We start from the raw sequence: 18,919 nt of genomic DNA on the forward strand, positions 1-18,919 counted from the left end.
ACAAGTAATTTTTAATTTATTTCTTCCTATTTAGCTCTCTGAAGCAAAGGTTTTACGGCTCACACACCCACACTCGCATGTCACAGGGATTGAACAATAGTGGGAGCTCTAAGGTCTGCATCAAACATGATTATGTGGGAATAACTGTGTATAAAAACATTTGTACGCCTCTCTCATCTCCTGTAAGGCATGTTTTAGCATGCTGACAATGCCCATGGCTAACTCAGTACTGAACAAGACAATTGTTATGTACCCACGCCGCGGGATGGGAATGGCATAGTTGGAATTGCACAACAAACATGGCACAACTAAGAACTAAGCCCTTGACCTATCAGTAGAACAAAAGAAACTTCAGAACTTGAAGAGCTGGAGGGCCACATGACTAATGTACATTCACATTTTCTAATTATAAGGATGACAATCTGTACAGTAAGGATTTTGAGTTCTTCATGACCGACCCCGACCTCAAGTATGGAAGAAACCAGGTGTTAATTGAGAACATTGAGTGAGAGGGGGTGCAAATTGAATAATGATGTCACGTAGTGTGACAAGTCCAACCACATGCATGTCTTGATCCACCAGGAAACCTCGGTCGGCACGAGCCGCAGTAAGCTTGGCCATGAGTTGCTTCAATGTATCCTCAGAGGTACATGTAACCACCTCGGACATCCTTGGCCTCCAACCCCTCTTCAAATGCAAGGCTGCTGCCGATATGATTGCACTCATTTCCTCCTCATCCTCATCTTGCAAGCCCATTTCATATAATTCCATGTCTACCTTCATTAGTTCCTCAAGACTCATAGACCTGCATGATTAGGATGTGGTCAGGAACGCATCCGCTATCTGTTATAAATGACTGGTGCAATTATGCAAAATCAGCATAGTTATACAACTGGGATTGTTAATGCAAACCTTCTTTCCTCAAATACTTCTGCATTGTCCAGAAGAAGCCGCACGTCCGTTGTCCGTATATTTCCTACAATCTTCTTTGTTTCGGAATCAATAATTGGCATGCCACTTACCCTTTGCTTCCACATGCACATCATTGCCTCTAGAACTGGCTTTTTGCAGTCTATATGCACTATGTCCCTTGATGCATCCTCTACTTCAAACCTGTAGAAATATTGGTCACAGAATGCTTGATATCAGAATAAACAATGCCTCGTTGACACATTGCACATGATTCAGATAATTTACTACACTATTCGACAAACAACATACTAACTTGAAAGAACTCAGAAAATGCTTGATATCAGAAACAAAATTCCCTTCTAAACCCATCGCTTACAATTCGCCTCATTTACGCTATTCAACAACAATGCACTTACTTGAACGAACTCAGCCTTTTATCTGCTATGGAGTCGAACCATTCCAAGCCAGCACATTGTAGAAGTAACTGTATGGCAGCATCCTGTAAGGACATTCAATTAGATGTACAAGCCTTCTACATACTCCCTTTACACCATAGAGCCCATCACTTTAGCACTCACTTGTGTGATAAAGCCTGTGACCCTCTTGGTCGTTGAATCCATCACGGGAACTGCTTTTAATGTGTGCTTTGAAAGCATCAACAAAGCATGTAGAAGAGTATCCTCCGGTCGAACGGGTAGAAATGGACCCCACATGAATGACCGAGCCATAGCTGCAACCTGTTGCAACAAGAAAAAGCATTCAAGTCTTGAATCGATTGATGAATATCTCAATGCCATGTAGTGCAGCAACTCGTTGATTGTACCCTGTTTAACTAAACAAATGCAAAGATTAACCTTATCAAGCTTCAGAGGTAGTCGATGACCTTAGTGTCCCAAATAGAAGTGTGTTCCCGGAGGCTTCTAAAGAAACCCTTTTCTTCCAAGACTCTCTCTTCTTCATTATGAAACTTCGTATCAGTATTTATACCGCGGAGTCCTCTCTTCCTACCTTCAATGTCAGCCTTCTCCAATTCCTTGTCATGCATAGCAAGCAGTGTTAGCATAAAAAGCTCCATAGAGCACGGCTCTTGGCAATATGATATATGGCACAATCATACAAGAGCTAACAAGTACTATTCACAACTCACCTCGAGTACCCATAGAAGCATACTAGAGAGCTCAACCAACCCTACGTAAGGATCTGTTCCGATGATGCCAAGTCCATGTTCAGTGCCGGTCTCATCACACACTGGCGCACCCATTACACTATCTAGATATAGACGTCTGATAGCTTCTCCGATGCATTCTTTCATCCTCAACTCTAGAACTGCATTCAGGGAAAATCATAATCCAATTGAATCTCTCTCATAGAGCCACAACAGCATTAAGTACATGGTGTCAATACTCTTCTAAATCCCCCCACGCCCCTGCCAAAACAAAGGGGAAAAAAAAGCCCTTCTTCACCGCTAGATAGCCTCTGGTATTGAATCTCTACAAGGCCTATACAGCCAAACCCCGGCTGCCAATGAAGAGTCCTTGCAGACTCAAAACACTGAGAACTTCCTTGCTCTCTTGCCAAAGGACTGAACCAGAAAAACCCCCTGCCTCAACCCTTGAAGGAGGTGAGAAGCCTCCTCTTAATTCACAAATAACCACAGCAGCTGTTCTCCTCCCAGCCCAACTTGTCAAAGAAGCATGAGGCCAACTAGGACGCTTGAGTGGTCGTAGGCTACTTCTTCGGCCCTCCGACTTCAGGCCTTGAAAGCAATATGCCTATCGGGTCAAACCAAAGGTATCGAGGTTTGCCCCCTCCCCCCCCCCACCCCCCCTTCCTCCTCTTCAAGTCCCCACATGGTAGTTAAGACGCTCAGTGGTTGTTCCGCACTCCCTTGTCTGCCTCTTCCACTGGTCTCCCACATTGTCTCCCAAACTGAAATACAATCTTCGATTTCACTGCTCAATTTGAAAAGCTGGATTAAAGTAAAATGTCTGGATTGATAACCAGAAGCTGTGCTGAAAGATATGGTATCAGCACAGATCCAATCAAGTGGCTTTCATTTGCATGTAGATCATGCATACCTCACATTAACACCTTCCGTATGCAGTAGCTCCCACGATTACATAAAACGAGCCGCGAAAATGTGTTGTCCAAAAAAAAAAAAAAAAAACGCGAGAGAAAAATCGCACACATCGTCTCTGCAAGCACACATTCAACATGACAAGGGCGACTCAGAAAAAACCCAACTCAGAAGGGAAAGGGGGGATACCTTGGCCATTTTTCAGGCCCGGGATGGAGGAGAGAGGTACTCGATCAAAGAACACTTTGAGAGGTTGAGAGGGAGGCGGTCCTTTTGGGGCCTGCTCCCCAGCAAGAGATTCTTGCTGATTGTTGCCGCCAGAGGGGCCATCCTCATCATGTTGTCCCTCCTGTTGTACCTTCCTCAGATTTTCCACCACAATACCCTTCTTCTCACTCAGCTGGCGGTGCGTGCCTGAGATGGTGCGACTTATGTCCGACGCCATCTCTTCTGTCGTCTCGCTTGGAGCACTACTGCTGTTAGACCACCTTGCCATTCCTACTGTCCACTTGTCCTTTAAGCAGGAGGAGTTACATTCAATGCCACACATGTCCGGACGGATGTTTACTTGTGACTTTTCTGGATCGTGGAGTGAGCCACTTGGCTCAAGATCAACCATTCGATAATTGAAATCTGGGTTGTTTGTAGAAAAGCAGACGATGGAGCAATTTAAATTGAGCGCGAGACATCCTCGGAAACGCGATGCAGCAAGACAGAAGGAGGGCCAAGCGCCATAAGCAGGTGGGATTAAAGTCAATCTGATTCAACATCCACCTGCCATCAACAGTGCGACAGAACCATCCCATCTGCCGACACGGAATCGAACCATGCCTCCAAATCTTTGCTCATGTCGTGCCGTGTATCTCCTCTACGACAATCACCTAACATCCTAGCTATACCAGGCTCGAGTTCCCGACAGGCTCACTTGCATCACCCAGAATTGCGTACACCTTCCCCTTATCGCTATGTTTGATGGCACGCACACTCCCGTCTTGCAATCAAACAAAGTCGTATCCTTGCCCTGCCTTTAGTTGCCGCATTGCATGTGCCCTTCACGAAAGTGGGAGTGCGGTTGTTGTCTCTTAGCTTCGCCAGTGTGAGTTGCTTTCCCCTTCCAGGAACTTCTACAAAGGCTATGTAGGTCTCCCGGATAGACGGGTGCCTTGCAGCGGCAGCACCGCCAGTCGTTGGGCTACCAACTCTATAGCCGGCGTCGATCTCTCTACAGCAGTTGTCGTGATGCGTCCCTTGGCGAGCCCATGCAGAGTACCGCCAGATTGCATGCATCGACGACCGAGATGGCCACCACATTTATCCAATCGTTAGCATTTACAGTCTTAACAGTGTGATGAGCACTAGCCACAATCCCAATCAGTGCAAAGCTATGTTTTGCAGCAGAGTTCAATCCAGTTAGACGGGTGCCTTGTAGCGGCAGCACCGGCCAATCGTTACGCTACCACCTCTCGAGATGGCGTCGATCTCTCTACAGCAGTTGTCGTGATGCGTCCCTTGGCGAGCCTGAGCACCGCCAGCTGCATCGACGATCGGGATGGCCACCACATTTATCCAATCGTTAGCATTTACAGTCTTAACAGTGTGATGAGCACCAGCTGTGAAGCAATACGAACAAATGCTAATTGATAATAACAACCTAAGCTAATCAAAGTTAACAATGAGAGACACTTCACTATAGCAAGAGAGTAAAGCTAACTTGTATTAATAAAAGGAGATAAAACTTGCACACAGTGAACATAACAGGGGTGTCCTTATATACATTAGGCAAGAGGAGCCTTATTGGGTAAGTGCTAGGATGAAGGGACGTTACCTAAATTAGGGGGAGATGATTTAGGGAGTGGCTGAGATGATTTAGGTAGTGGGTGAGCACCGTTATAGTGAAAGGAAATTTCATATCCCCCCGTAACGATGAACACTTCATTACATGGGAGAATCCTCCCCTTAAGGAGGTGTGCAAGCAGTAGGCACAAGTAACAAATTTCGACATGCTGTAGTTTGGGTGGTAGCAGGTACTGATTTGGTGAGGAAATCTGCCCAATTGTGTGCAGTGGGCACATATTGCAACTTTAAAAATCCATTGGCTATCAATTTCTTGATGAAGTGATAATTGATTTTGATGTGCTTTAGTTTGTTAGAGAAACTTGGGGAAGCAGCCTGAGCAATTGCGGATTGGTTGTCGCAGTAGAGGGTTATGGCTTCTGCCCAGATAGGGTATGGGAGTTGAAATTCATGAATGAGCTCAGAAATCCATATAGCTTCCCTGGAAGCAAGAGCGGCAGCAACATATTCGGCTTCAGTCGATGAAGAGCCAATTGAAGATTGTTGCTTCGTTTGCCAAGATATTGGTGCACTTGAAAGAGAGAAGATATAGCCACCTGGAGAAGCAGCGGGGATCATCCCCTGCCCAATTGGCGTCGACATAGCCACTCAGAGAGATGGGTGTAGTGGGATCATAAGCATAAGTGAGAGCATAGTGTTTGGTGGTTAGTAGATAGCGAAGTGTGCGTTTTGCATCTTGCTTGTGTGCTTTGCATGGCTGTGACATAGCTCGAGATAAGATATGGCCGGTGTAACAGAGATCATCGGTGGTGCCAATGAGTGGGATATCATCCACAAATAAACCCAGAATGGCAAGGACATCATTTGTACGCTAGATGAAGATATTGAAGTCGACAGTGAGTCGCTCCCAACCACATGCAATGAGATAATTGTGTATGCATGTATACCATTCACGTGCAGATTGTTTAAGGCCGTATATGAGCTTATTTAGCTTGCAAACATAATCGGGATATTAGGGATTTGCAAAGTGCGGGGGTTGGGTCATGTAAACAAGCTCATAGAGTAAGCCGTGCAAAAAAGCGGTTTTAATGTCAAGGTGATGTAGGGGCAAATTATACTTTGCAGCTATAGCGACTAAAAGTTTAAATGCAGTTAGGCCAAGAGCAGGGGAGTATGTGTCAAAATAATCTACTCCATACCTTTGTGTATAGCCGCGAGCGACAAGTCTGGCTTTGTAACGCTCGATTCTACCATCGGGGAAGTACTTTTTCTTCAATAGCCACTTACATATGACTATATTGTGATGCTCCGGCGGTGGAACGAGATCCCAAGTATGGGCTTCTTCGAGTGCCTGAAGCTCAACTTGAATTGCTTCATGCCATAAATCTCCCTCACTAGATGAGAGGGCATCGACGACTGAGATTGGCAGAATATCTTCGACTGGATCGAGCGGGTTGGGTGGTCAATTGAAGTTCTTCTTGGAGAACAACCGAGAAGCTTGTAGCAGCGTAAATATCTGCTAATGACCGTGTGCGGACGCGACTGCTAGAAGATGCCTGATCAAGATGTTGTGCTGATGGCGATGAGTCCGACGAGCTGCAGGTGGTAGGAGATGTCACCGAGGTTGACGTAAGTGGTTCGACCTCGTCAATCCCCGATGGAATAGGCTGATTCGAGGGGGTGGCATGAGAATACTCCATTGGTGAGGAAACCGATGTCGAGGTGATTGGTGTGTGATATGAGGATGCAGAGCGAGATGGGTCTCGGGTAGGGGCTGCCAGCAAGGAGGGAGCAGGAAGTGACATTGAGCTCTTACGGGTGGTTTGGTAGGTCCGAACCATAATGGGCGAGGTTGGGGTTTGCAAGGCGGGTGGCCGATGGTGGGAAACGCTGCCAAGAGGGAAACTTTTTACTGTGTGGCGAGCTTGAAAATAAATGGAGGATGGCGCAGCAGGGACAGTATGCCGTGTGAAGCCGGGAGGGGATGGGGGAGGGTGATAGGCGCCCAAGGGACGCGAATGGTGGAGGAGGCCAAGCTGTGGCGAGCTGCTGCAGATTGGGGTGGCGAGGAGGCCTGGTGAGGCTGCAGCAAGATGGGGCGCATGTGGGGAAAGTTGCGCAGGTGGAGAACCGAGCTGAGGTTGGGGGCTATGTGGGGTGGTGGATGGAGGGTGTGCAGCGGTAGTGGGAGGACACCTTGAGGATGGGCAATGGCATGAAGGGCTGAGCACAGGGCTGTGTGTGTGTGGAGAGGGAATGCCAGCAGGGAGAGCTGCGTGTGAAGGAGGCTCGGGATGCAGAGGGAATGCATAGCGCATGGGAGAGAGAGAGGGGCTAATATGGGCTCCTTATGCTCCAGATGGCGGCATGCAGCCGGGTTTCTAATTGAGGAGGGTGGTGAGGGGGTAAGAGTGGAGTCATGAGGAGTTTTACTAGGAGGCGGGACGCGAGCAAATGAATGAGCGGGATAGCGAGCCGGTGAAGAGACTTCATGAGGATGAGATTGAGTATTGGAGGGAGAAATGCTTTGGAGGATGAAATCCTCATAAAAAATGACAGTTCGGGCATGAATAAATTTGTGGAGCTCGGGTTGATGGAGGCGATATGCCTTGACTCCAAGACAATCTCCGTAGTCGACGAAGATGGTGCGGGTGGCTCTTGGTGATAACTTGGAGACGGGATTGGTTTCGAGAGGATATGCTATGCTACCAAAAATGCGAAGATGACCAAGGTTCGGCGGGTTGCCATAGCATAGAGCGTATGGAGTTGTACTTGGGTTTTGAGAGGATAGAATCCGATTCTGTATATAGCATGTGGTGGCCGTAGCTTCTTCCCAGTAACTGTCTGCTAAACTGGCTTGAATGAGCATGGTGCGAGCAACATAAAAAATGGTGCGATTCTTGCACTCGGCCCGGCCGTTTTGTTGAGGGTGAGAAGGGATTGTAAATTCAAGAAGAATACCCGACGTGTGGCAGATATCCCGAAACTAATGGGAGGTGTATTCCCCGCCATTGTCGGTGCGGAGTACCTTGATTTTCCGATCATGCTGGTTTTCAGCCAGTGCTTTGAAGCAGCTAAAATATGTGATAGTTGAAGCTTTATTAGGCATGTAATAGACAGCTGTGAACTTGGAGTAGTCATCAATAAAAGTGAGCATATAAAGGTTGCCAGTGAGTGATTTGACAGGCAAGGGGCCACAGACATCAGAATGAATGAGATCTAGCGGTGCAGAAGCGCGCGATGATGATGTAGGAAAAGGTGCATGATGTGATTTGGCAAAAATGCATCCTTCACAGAGGGTAATGGGAGTGAGATGCTTGGGAAAACCGAGGGCAAGATGGCGGTGTGTGAGCTGATGTAAAACATGTTGAGAAATGTGTCCTAGTCTATAGTGCCATTTTAGGGTGGTTCGTGTGGGGAAGATGGTGCAGAAGATGCAAGAGCATGTGCAGGGGATGAATCACCTAGAGGGTAGAGTCACCCAACCTGGGGTGTAACATTTAATGGCCTAATAACTTATGTGTAGCGGAAATTAGCATGAACATAGTGGGCATTTCATTAGAATAGATTCCCAATGAGAATTACAAGAGTGCTTGGGTGGAGAGAGCAACAAAAAGCATAACACCTAGTCAGATAGCATCAACAATACTTTCAAAAGAGAGAGAAATTAAGCTATTGACAACAGTTGAGGACCGGATTTGCATGGAGCCGGTCCCCCCTCCAAAAGGCTTTGTATTATGGTTTCTCCCATCAAGAGAGACATTGTACAATACAATTCTTTGTGTTCCTTCAAGACTAGCTAGTGCAATGAAGATGGAAGCTTCATGCACTAAGCAAAACACTTAACCAAACACAACTTGAATTATCCCCGTTCTCAGACCCAAGACCTCACACACCTTCGAAGATGGTGAGAGCTAGCAGGGTATGGGAGTAGATTGAGAGGAAGAAGGAGTATCTTACGAGAAAGATGTACATCTCCTCACATAATCACTCATATGTAGCATAGCTTAGCTTAGTAATTAGCTTGGTAGAGGAGATGAGCATGCATTGAAGCTTGGCTCTTGGTTGGATTTGCATCCACATGCCAAGAGAGTGTCGATGTAGGCATCTATCTCACAAGCTTGGAGTAGGTGATGAGTTCTCCATTAAAGCTTGGGAAGAGATAGTCTTCTCTTTCTTCACACATGAGCTTGTGTGAGTGTGTGTGTGATAATGCCCTGCAAAAATCAGCCCCTTCTCTCTCTTGGGCGAGCCCTCTTGCTAATTGCTCTTGCTGCAGCCTCATTGGCCCTCCCCAAGTCAAGCCAATTACTATTAAGCAGCATAAGTGATAGCCTTCTGACATGTGTCCCCCTTTCCCCTTTTGTGAGAGCTTTAGGTAATTAAATAATTAAACTAAACTCTCATTGGACCCCTTTGCCTCCTGGCCAATAGGAATCAGGCAAGCCATGGGGCTCCTGAATGCTCATTGGACCCCTTGGGAGACTGCCCAATAGTCTTCTAGGAGACTTAATTCTCATTGGTTTCTTTTATTAAATGTTTTTAAATTAATTAAACTAGATTTACTCTAGCTTAATTCTCATTGGTCCACTTCAAGGGTCATCCAATAGAAATTGGGCACACCTTGTGGGCATCTGGCCTAGGGAGCTGACATGTGTCCCTCATTCCCTTTGTGTAAAGGGAGCCTGTGTGTGTGTGTGTGTGTGTGTGTGTGGTTTCTCTCTCATCCCCTACCTTTAGGGCTCGCCCCCTCCCATGTAGGGATGTGCAAAGACTTTTAGGGCACACACAAAGCATCCAATTTTCCCTAGGGTTGACCTTTGGACACAACCTTTGAATTTTGGAACCTTAGCATTTTGGAAGTCTTAATGGGCTAAACCTTAGGGTCTTTTTAGCCCATTGTTACACATGGCTCTTTTGCAGATGGCCCCCCCTTTGGATCCCTATTTTCCCTCCTTTGGATCCCTACTGTGGCCGGTCTGCTAGCTTAACCAATATTCTAGCTTTTTCTCCCCTGGCCTTCCCCACATTAAATGATCAGTTTAATATGAGAAAATCATTTAGGAGAATTAGATATTGATTATTATGACATTACCTCTCTCTTGAAATCATAGTCGTCCTCGACTATGGTGTAGAGAAGATAAAGCATGTTCATGAGTCCTTTTCTTAGCGGGTAGAGGATCCCTATGTTACCCTACGACATCATTCCAGAATGGATGACTACTCCATTTGGCGCTTGAGAGCCTGAGGTTTCCGCAAGCATGTCTGCACATCAGTCCTATCAGTCTTCCATAGTAGAGTGACAAGCTCTACTTGGTGTTTGGGAGACGTCGTCTCCACAAACTTGATCTAAGCATGCATACTACTTCATTTTTGTGCACAAATAAAGAAAAAGAGAGTCTTATAAGACAAAAATTTTGTTCATTTTTAACATTTTGTACATTTGCTTACTCTTGGGAAGCATTGTAAGCATTGACAAGGTTTAGGTTATCCTTTAATTGTATGCCTTGCATCCATCTAGCATCTTCAAAAGGATAATTCTTAAATTTAATAAGATATCGTCGGATAGTCTTACCGCCTCTTAATACCTTGTCTTCATGTCGGAGAATGGACTCGGGCTGCAGCACCTCCTCTTGGTCCTCGATCTCCGGTGGGTCTTCAATAGTTGGTTCTTGAGGTGGCTCTCCTTTGTAAGGCTTTAGTAGGCTCACATGAAAAGCATTGTGTATGAGCCAATGATTGGGCAACTTAAGTTGATAGGCCATGTCATTGATTGGCCTAAGAATCTGGAAGGGACCATAGTACCTTTTTGCTAGTTTAGCATAGTACTTTTGGTGGCCCGTAGGATTCTTGCCCGTCGTGTGCCTTAATCGAGCCTTGGGAAACTTTAACAAGACCCAATCGTTTTCTTTAAAGGCTTGGGCTCTTCTGTGCTTGTCAGCAGCAGCCTTTTGCCTTTGCTGTGAGATAGAGATAGCATCTTTAATCTTTTGAAAAGACTCTTGTAGGTCTCGGCTATACTCATCTGCAGCGAAGATCTTCCCATGTACCTTAAGTAGCAAGGGACTTTTTGATCTTCCCTCAATTACCTCGAAAGGTGCTTTTCCCGTGGAAGTATGTACAATGTTATTGTAAGCATACTCCACTAAGGGTAAGTACTTCTCCCATTGGGATCTTTGATCTACTTCCGTTACATAGGCTTTTAGTAGATCGCGAATTGTTAGGTTAGCTATTTCACTTTGGCCATCCGTTTGTGGATGATAGGCCGAAGAGAAATTTAGCCTTGTCCCTAAATTCTCAAAGAGACCCTTCCAGAAATTACTGGTCATTCTAGGATCTCTATCCGACACTATGGACATTGGCAAGCCATGGTATTTAAAAATTTGTGAAATGAAGAGGGTTGCCATTTGATGGGCTTTGATAGTCTTTTTGACAGGTATAAAATAAGCTTGTTTACTAAACCTATCTACTATCATCCATATTCCCGTATTCCCATGGATAGACTTGGGTAATCCAAAGATAAAATCCATGGATATGCTCTCCCATGGTGAATTAGGGATTGGCAAGGGTTGAAGCAATCCAGGTTGCTTCCCTCTATCAAATTTTGTCTTTTGACATACCACACATTTGGAAACATACTCTTGTATGTTCACTTTCATGGTAGGCCAATAGAAATATGTTTCAATTCCCTTTAAGGTAGACTGAATCCCTCTATGCCCCGCATACGGGGGAGCATGAGATTCATACATTACTTTCTCACGCAGGGAGTTAGTAACGCATAGTCTATTGCCATAGAGAAGATAACCATCTTGTAAAGTAAATGGTTCTTCTTTCTTCCCTAATGTAAGGGCTGAAATCACATCTCTAAAATTGGAATCAATACCATACTCATCTATCATTGAAGATAGATCATTGTGAGTTGCTATGGAAACCGCATTCACTCTCGGCCGTCTTGAGAGTGCATCGGCTACTTGATTATGCTTGCCAGCAATGTGAGCAATATGAAAATGAAATTGCGAAAGGAAATTTGCCCACCTCATTTGTTTGTCGGAGAGCTTGGTCTGCAGTACTTAAGACTTTGGTGATCCATTCGCAGAATGAAAGGAGTCCCCAATAAATAGTGCTTCCATGAGTCTAAGGCATGTAGAAATGCAAGGAGTTCTTTTTCGTATATGCCTAGAGCTTGCTCAACAGGGTCGAGCCTTCGGCTCTCATAGCCTATGGCGTGCCCTTCTTGGAGCAAAACAGCTCCAAGGCAATCACCACGAGCATCACATTGGACCTCAAATGATTTTGAGAGATCTGGTAGTGTAAGCACAGGTTGAGAGATAAGATTTTCTTTAAGCTTTTCAAAAGCATTGTTCTCCTTAGCAGACCATGTATACCTAACGATTTTCTTTGTTAGGTCATGTAATGGTCCCGCAATTTGTGAGAACTTTTCTATGAAGCGTCTATAGTATGCGCACATACCTATAAAGCTTCTTAGTTCATGAAGATTCCTTGGTTTAGGCCATCCTTTTATTACCTCTAACTTGGATGGATCCATTTGGATGCCATCTTGAGAGATAATGTGACCTAAATACTGAATCTCTTGCAAGAAAAATTCACTTTTCTTTCGATTAACATAAAGTTTATTCTCTCTTAAAACTTGAAATATTACCTGGAGGTGTTGCTTGTGTTCCTCCAATGAATTAGAGTAGATGATAATATCATCAAAGAACACTCCAGTGAAGGTTCGATGAAGCCTGAACAGCTTCTCCATCAAGCGGTTGAATGTGGCTGGTGCATTGGTCAAGCCAAAAGGCATGACAATGTATTCGTAAAGACCAAATGTAGTGCAAAACGTGGTCTTTACAATGTCTTGATCAACTATCCTTATTTGATGATAACCACTCTTTAGGTCAACCCTACTGAAGTAGGTCGATCCTTGTAGCTTATCAAATAGGTCTTCTACCCGTGGAACGGGAAACCTATTCTTGATAGTGATCCTATTTAGTGCTCTATAGCCGACACACATACGATATGTGCCGTCTTTCTTTTGCACTAATAGCACAGGTGAGCAAAATGGAGATGAGCTAGGCCTAACCATGCCCTTCTCAACTAACTCATGCACTTGCCGCATAATCTCCTCTTGTTGAGCTTGAGAAACTCTATAAGGAGGTTTATTAGGCGGTGAACTTCCTGGAAGAAGTTCAATTGCATGGTCATCATTACCTCCTTTAGGAGGTAGCTCACAAGGGATGTCGTCAATAAAAACATCTTGAAACCCCTTGAGAAAATTGGATAACTCTAATTCCTTTTGGTTGCTTTTATTTTCTTTTGCTAAATCATTAGGTTCATTTTGAGAGTCTTTAACAAAAATCATGTACACGGAAATAGAGCTCTTTATTGACTTGTTGAAAGCTGGTGTATGTACAATGGGGATGGTGTTACCCATTTCCTTAGCATCTATATACATGTCTTTTTCCCTGAACTTAAAGGAGATTCTCCTTTTAGGAAATTTAACATCGGCAGCCAGGCGGTCAAACCATGGTGCCCCTAGGATTACATCCTCATGCTTGAGAGGAGAGATAAAGAAGTCCTCTTTGTCCACATAGCCTTGGACATGAAGCCTCAATTTCCCAATTAAGGGAGTGACTGAAGCTTCTTGCCCCTTGAAGGCACTGTCTGCGGGTAGGACATCTCCCATCTCGTAGGATTGTATTCCTAGCTTGGTGGCCAACTCTATAGATATAAAATTGTGAGTAGAACCAGGGTCAAAGAGAATAAAAGCATCATGTTCTCTTACCTTTCCCCAAGCATGGCATAGAGGAGATCCTCGGTGGTGAGTTTGGTGAGTCTCCTCCTCTTGGATTTCAACCAAGGAAGCTCTAGGAGGATCTTGGAGGTTGTTCTTTTGGGGACAAGCGCGGTACGCATGCCCTTGTTCGCCGCACTTGAAACACCGGTTATCCTTACGATAATGCTCAAGCTCTTCAGGAGAGAGTTTATTCTTACCTTTGTAAACTCCCTTCTCTTTAGCTTTGTTGGAGTTTCCCTTAGGAGACTTTTGGACATTGTCCTTCCCCTTAGGCTCATTGGAACCCTTGTTTTTCGGGGGCTTATTATTTCTTTTTGCCCCCGTTTGGAAATTGATTCGAGAGGCGACCATACTGTGGTGTATTACCGCCGATATGGTACGTGGTCTTTGGGAGTTGACATACTCCGCCATTTCTTCAGTTAAGCCCACACAAAATTGTTGCTTTTGCTCTCCAAAATCCAACTTTTTGAAGACAGTGGCTTTGAGTTGTAGGTCCCAAAACTTGTCTACATATTTGTGGATAGATTCATTGGGAGAGAGCTTTGAGCTTCGCCATTCGGTGAGTACTTTGTCTTTGGCATCGGTGGCCAAAAACTGCTTCATATTGGAAGCTCTTAAAGCTTTCCATGTTCGTGGGGCTTCACCATTGGCTCGTAGGCTAGACCACCATTGTCTGGCGGACTTTTGAAAGTGCATAGCTACATGGCGTAGCTTAGAGGACTCTGTGAAGCCCTCATCTCCAAACGCTGCATCGAATTGCTGGATAAAGGCCAAGACTTTGTTCGTAGCACCAAAGGTACCATCATAGGTAAGGAAAGAGATGCTCTTCCCTCCCTCTTTGAATTTCTTCAACTTGGACGACCTCTTCCATGCGGCATAGGATTTCCTATGGCCTCTTCTTTTTGATGGTTCAAAGGTGGCACCATCACTTTCTTCAGAGGGTGAAGAATTTGAAGAAGGTGGAGAAGAGGGTGACCTTTTTCTCGCCTTTTTCTTGTCTTGATCTTTGTCATCTTCACCATAGTTTTCATAAGAGGAAGAGGATGAAGAAGATGGAGAAGAGGGTGTCCTCTTTCTCGCCTTTTTCTTCTCTTGCTTTTTATCATCCCTCTTTGAATTGTGGTGGGGAGAGGAATATGATGGTCTTCTCCGCTTTGGTGGTGATGGAGAGCGTTTAGCCCGCCGTCTTCGTGGAGCCATCTCTGCCGAGGTGGCGGGAGACTCGCTTCTTTCTCGTTCCTTCGGTGGAGGCTCTTGAGTTCTCCTTTGGGAAGGAGATGCATCATCAAGAAGTAAATTCTTGAGCCCTTCATATGGATTCTCTTCTTCTTCCCGAATCGGAGAGAGACCTCTTTTGGTAGTCTCACAAGGAGGCTTCCTAGGTGTTCTCTCGTCATGGTGATGAGCTTGGAGAATCCCGTGAGCACAGAGGTGCCGTTGCACTTCATTTTGGAGAGATGGATTGCCCATGGCTTGTTGAATCCTAGAAACAAGATAGTTAACAAGCATTGAAGCATCATTAGTAGCTTGCTCATGAGCAAAATCAAAGTTATCAACATTAATTTCACTCTCTTTACTATTGTCAGCCATTCTAACAACTTTTAGGTGTACTTTGGCACTTCAAGCCCTAGTTGCTACTCCTCTTTACCCCTTTAGAAAAAGCACTCAAGCTACTGTACCCGCGGCTCGAATACCATTAATTGCAAGGAATAGAAGAGAGGGTCTTTCGACACCAAAACAACACCGGCTCCTGTCAAGCTTCTAATAGCTCAATAGTGGTTAAGCCGTAGGCAAGCCCCGTAGGACTCCACTATTAAGACCATAGCTCTCGACGGTGATGCCCCGTTAACTGCACGAAGGCAGGCGCACTGCAAGGCTGAAAAATCCCTATTCTACTTACTCACAGGCAATTAATAATACCAACCATTTGTAGCTAGCTTGAGGACCTCCCTTCTTGAGCAAGAAAAGAGAAACCTTGAGCTCTGATACCAATGTAACATTTAATGGCCTAATAACTTATGTGTAGCGGAAATTAGCATGAACATAGTGGGCATTTCATTAGAATAGATTCCCAATGAGAATTACAAGAGTGCTTGGGTGGAGAGAGCAACAAAAAGCATAACACCTAGTCAGATAGCATCAACAATACTTTCAAAAGAGAGAGAAATTAAGCTATTGACAACAGTTGAGGACCGGATTTGCATGGAGCCGGTCCCCCCTCCAAAAGGCTTTGTATTATGGTTTCTCCCATCAAGAGAGACATTGTACAATACAATTCTTTGTGTTCCTTCAAGATTAGCTAGTGCAATGAAGATGGAAGCTTCATGCACTAAGCAAAACACTTAATCAAACACAACTTGAATTATCCCCGTTCTCAGACCCAAGACCTCACACACCTTCGAAGATGGTGAGAGCTAGCAGGGTATGAGAGTAGATTGAGAGGAAGAAGGAGTATCTTACGAGAAAGATGTACATCTCCTCACATAATCACTCATATGTAGCATAGCATAGCTTAGTAATTAGCTTGGTAGAGGAGATGAGCATGCATTGAAGCTTGGCTCTTGGTTGGATTTGCATCCACATGCCAAGAGAGTGTCGATGTAGGCATCTATCTCACAAGCTTGGAGTAGGTGATGAGTTCTCCATTAAAGTTTGGGAAGAGATAGTCTTCTCTTTCTTCACACATGAGCTTGTGTGAGTGTGTGTGTGATAATGCCCTGCAAAAATCAGCCCCTTCTCTCTCTTGGGCGAGCCCTCTTGCTAATTGCTCTTGCTGCAGCCTCATTGGCCCTCCCCAAGTCAAGCCAATTACTATTAAGCAGCATAAGTGATAGCCTTCTGACATGTGTCCCCCTTTCCCCTTTTGTGAGAGCTTTAGGTAATTAAATAATTAAACTAAACTCTCATTGGACCCCTTTGCCTCCTGGCCAATAGGAATCAGGCAAGCCATGGGGCTCCTGAATGCTCATTGGACCCCTTGGGAGACTGCCCAATAGTCTTCTAGGAGACTTAATTCTCATTGGTTTCTTTTATTAAATGTTTTTAAATTAATTAAACTAGATTTACTCTAGCTTAATTCTCATTGGTCCACTTCAAGGGTCATCCAATAGAAATTGGGCACACCTTGTGGGCATCTGGCCTAGGGAGCTGACATGTGTCCCTCATTCCCTTTGTGTAAAGGGAGCCTGTGTGTGTGTGTGTGTGTGTGTGTGTGTGTGTGTGTGTGTGTGTGTGTGTGTGGTTTCTCTCTCATCCCCTACCTTTAGGGCTCGCCCCCTCCCATGTAGGGATGTGCAAAGACTTTTAGGGCACACACAAAGCATCCAATTTTCCCTAGGGTTGACCTTTGGACACAACCTTTGAATTTTGGAACCTTAGCATTTTGGAAGTCTTAATGGGCTGAACCTTAGGGTCTTTTTAGCCCATTGTTACACATGGCTCTTTTGCAGATGGCCCCCCCTTTGGATCCCTACTGTGGCCGGTCTGCTAGCTTAACCAATATTCTAGCTTTTTCTCCCCTGGCCTTCCCCACATTAAATGATCAGTTTAATATGAGAAAATCATTTAGGAGAATTAGATATTGATTATTATGACATTACCTCTCTCTTGAAATCATAGTCGTCCTCGACTATGGTGTAGAGAAGATAAAGCATGTTCATGAGTCCTTTTCTTAGCGGGTAGAGGATCCCTATGTTACCCTACGACATCATTCCAGAATGGATGACTACTCCATTTGGCAGGCAAGGGGCCACAGACATCAGAATGAATGAGATCTAGCGGTGCAGAAGCGCGTGATGATGATGTAGGAAAAGGTGCATGATGTGATTTGGCAAAAATGCATCCTTCACAGAGGGTAATGGGAGTGAGATGCTTGGGAAAACCGAGGGCAAGATGGCGGTGTGTGAGCTGATGTAAAACATGTTGAGAAATGTGTCCTAGTCTATAGTGCCATTTTAGGGTGGTTCGTGTGGGGAAGATGGTGCAGAAGATGCAAGAGCATGTGCAGGGGATGAATCACCTAGAGGGTAGAGTCGCCCAACCTGGGGTGTAACATTTAATGGCCTAATAACTTATGTGTAGCGGAAATTAGCATGAACATAGTGGGCATTTCATTAGAATAGATTCCCAATGAGAATTACAAGAGTGCTTGGGTGGAGAGAGCAACAAAAAGCATAACACCTAGTCAGATAGCATCAACAATACTTTCAAAAGAGAGAGAAATTAAGCTATTGACAACAGTTGAGGACCGGATTTGCATGGAGCCGGTCCCCCCTCCAAAAGGCTTTGTATTATGGTTTCTCCCATCAAGAGAGACATTGTACAATACAATTCTTTGTGTTCCTTCAAGACTAGCTAGTGCAATGAAGATGGAAGCTCCATGCACTAAGCAAAACACTTAATCAAACACAACTTGAATTATCCCCGTTCTCAGACCCAAGACCTCACACACCTTCGAAGATGGTGAGAGCTAGCAGGGTATGAGAGTAGATTGAGAGGAAGAAGGAGTATCTTACGAGAAAGATGTACATCTCCTCACATAATCACTCATATGTAGCATAGCTTAGCTTAGTAATTAGCTTGGTAGAGGAGATGAGCATGCATTGAAGCTTGGCTCTTGGTTGGATTTGCATCCACATGCCAAGAGAGTGTCGATGTAGGCATCTATCTCACAAGCTTGGAGTAGGTGATGAGTTCTCCATTAAAGCTTGGGAAGAGATAGTCTTCTCTTTCTTCACACATGAGCTTGTGTGAGTGTGTGTGTGATAATGCCCTGCAAAAATCAGCCCCCTCTCTCTCTTGGGCGAGCCCTCTTGCTAATTGCTCTTGCTGCAGCCTCATTGGCCCTCCCCAAGTCAAGCCAATTACTATTAAGCAGCATAAGTGATAGCCTTCTGACATGTGTCCCCCTTTCCCCTTTTGTGAGAGCTTTAGGTAATTAAATAATTAAACTAAACTCTCATTGGACCCCTTTGCCTCCTGGCCAATAGGAATCAGGCAAGCCATGGGGCTCCTGAATGCTCATTGGACCCCTTGGGAGACTGCCCAATAGTCTTCTAGGAGACTTAATTCTCATTGGTTTCTTTTATTAAATGTTTTCAAATTAATTAAACTAGATTTATTATAGCTTAATTCTCATTGGTCCACTTCAAGGGTCATCCAATAGAAATTTGGCACACCTTGTGGGCATCTGGCCTAGGAAGCTGACATGTGTCCCTCATTCCCTTTGTGTAAAGGGAGCCTGTGTGTGTGTGTGTGTGTGTGTGTGTGTGTGTGTGTGTGTGGTTTCTCTCTCATCCCCTACCTTTAGGGCTCGCCCCCTCCCATGTAGGGATGTG

At 44.9% G+C, this 18,919-nt stretch overlaps 2 protein-coding genes across 3 annotated transcripts; both read right to left on the bottom strand.

Annotated features, from left to right (window-relative positions):
• Positions 1-379: 379 nt before the first annotated feature.
• On the bottom strand, positions 380-3,836 carry LOC147453208 (SNF1-related protein kinase regulatory subunit gamma-1-like). 2 transcript variants are annotated; one of them, XM_086518683.1, is made up of 7 exons: positions 3,179-3,836; positions 2,060-2,238; positions 1,796-1,945; positions 1,491-1,649; positions 1,329-1,396; positions 913-1,113; positions 380-805 (listed from the first exon to the last, which is right to left on the bottom strand). In XM_086518683.1, the coding sequence occupies exons 1-7, from the start codon at positions 3,606-3,608 to the stop codon at positions 466-468; spliced, it is 1,527 nt and encodes a 508-aa protein (XP_086374809.1). In that variant the 5' UTR covers positions 3,609-3,836; the 3' UTR covers positions 380-465. The 2 variants fall into 2 exon arrangements, with proteins under 2 accessions (XP_086374809.1, XP_086374808.1); XM_086518682.1 differs by having other exon boundaries at positions 1,329-1,411; positions 3,179-3,831.
• Positions 3,837-6,177: 2,341 nt separating this feature from the next.
• Positions 6,178-7,101, bottom strand: LOC147453209 (uncharacterized). The gene has a single exon (XM_086519351.1). It carries the CDS (start codon positions 7,099-7,101, stop codon positions 6,178-6,180), a length of 924 nt encoding a protein of 307 aa, XP_086375477.1.
• Positions 7,102-18,919: the final 11,818 nt, after the last annotated feature.

This window comes from Adiantum capillus-veneris, chromosome 8, assembly GCF_014529385.1.
Source record: "Adiantum capillus-veneris isolate H3 chromosome 8, ASM1452938v2, whole genome shotgun sequence".
Lineage (NCBI taxonomy): Eukaryota > Viridiplantae > Streptophyta > Polypodiopsida > Polypodiales > Pteridaceae > Adiantum > Adiantum capillus-veneris.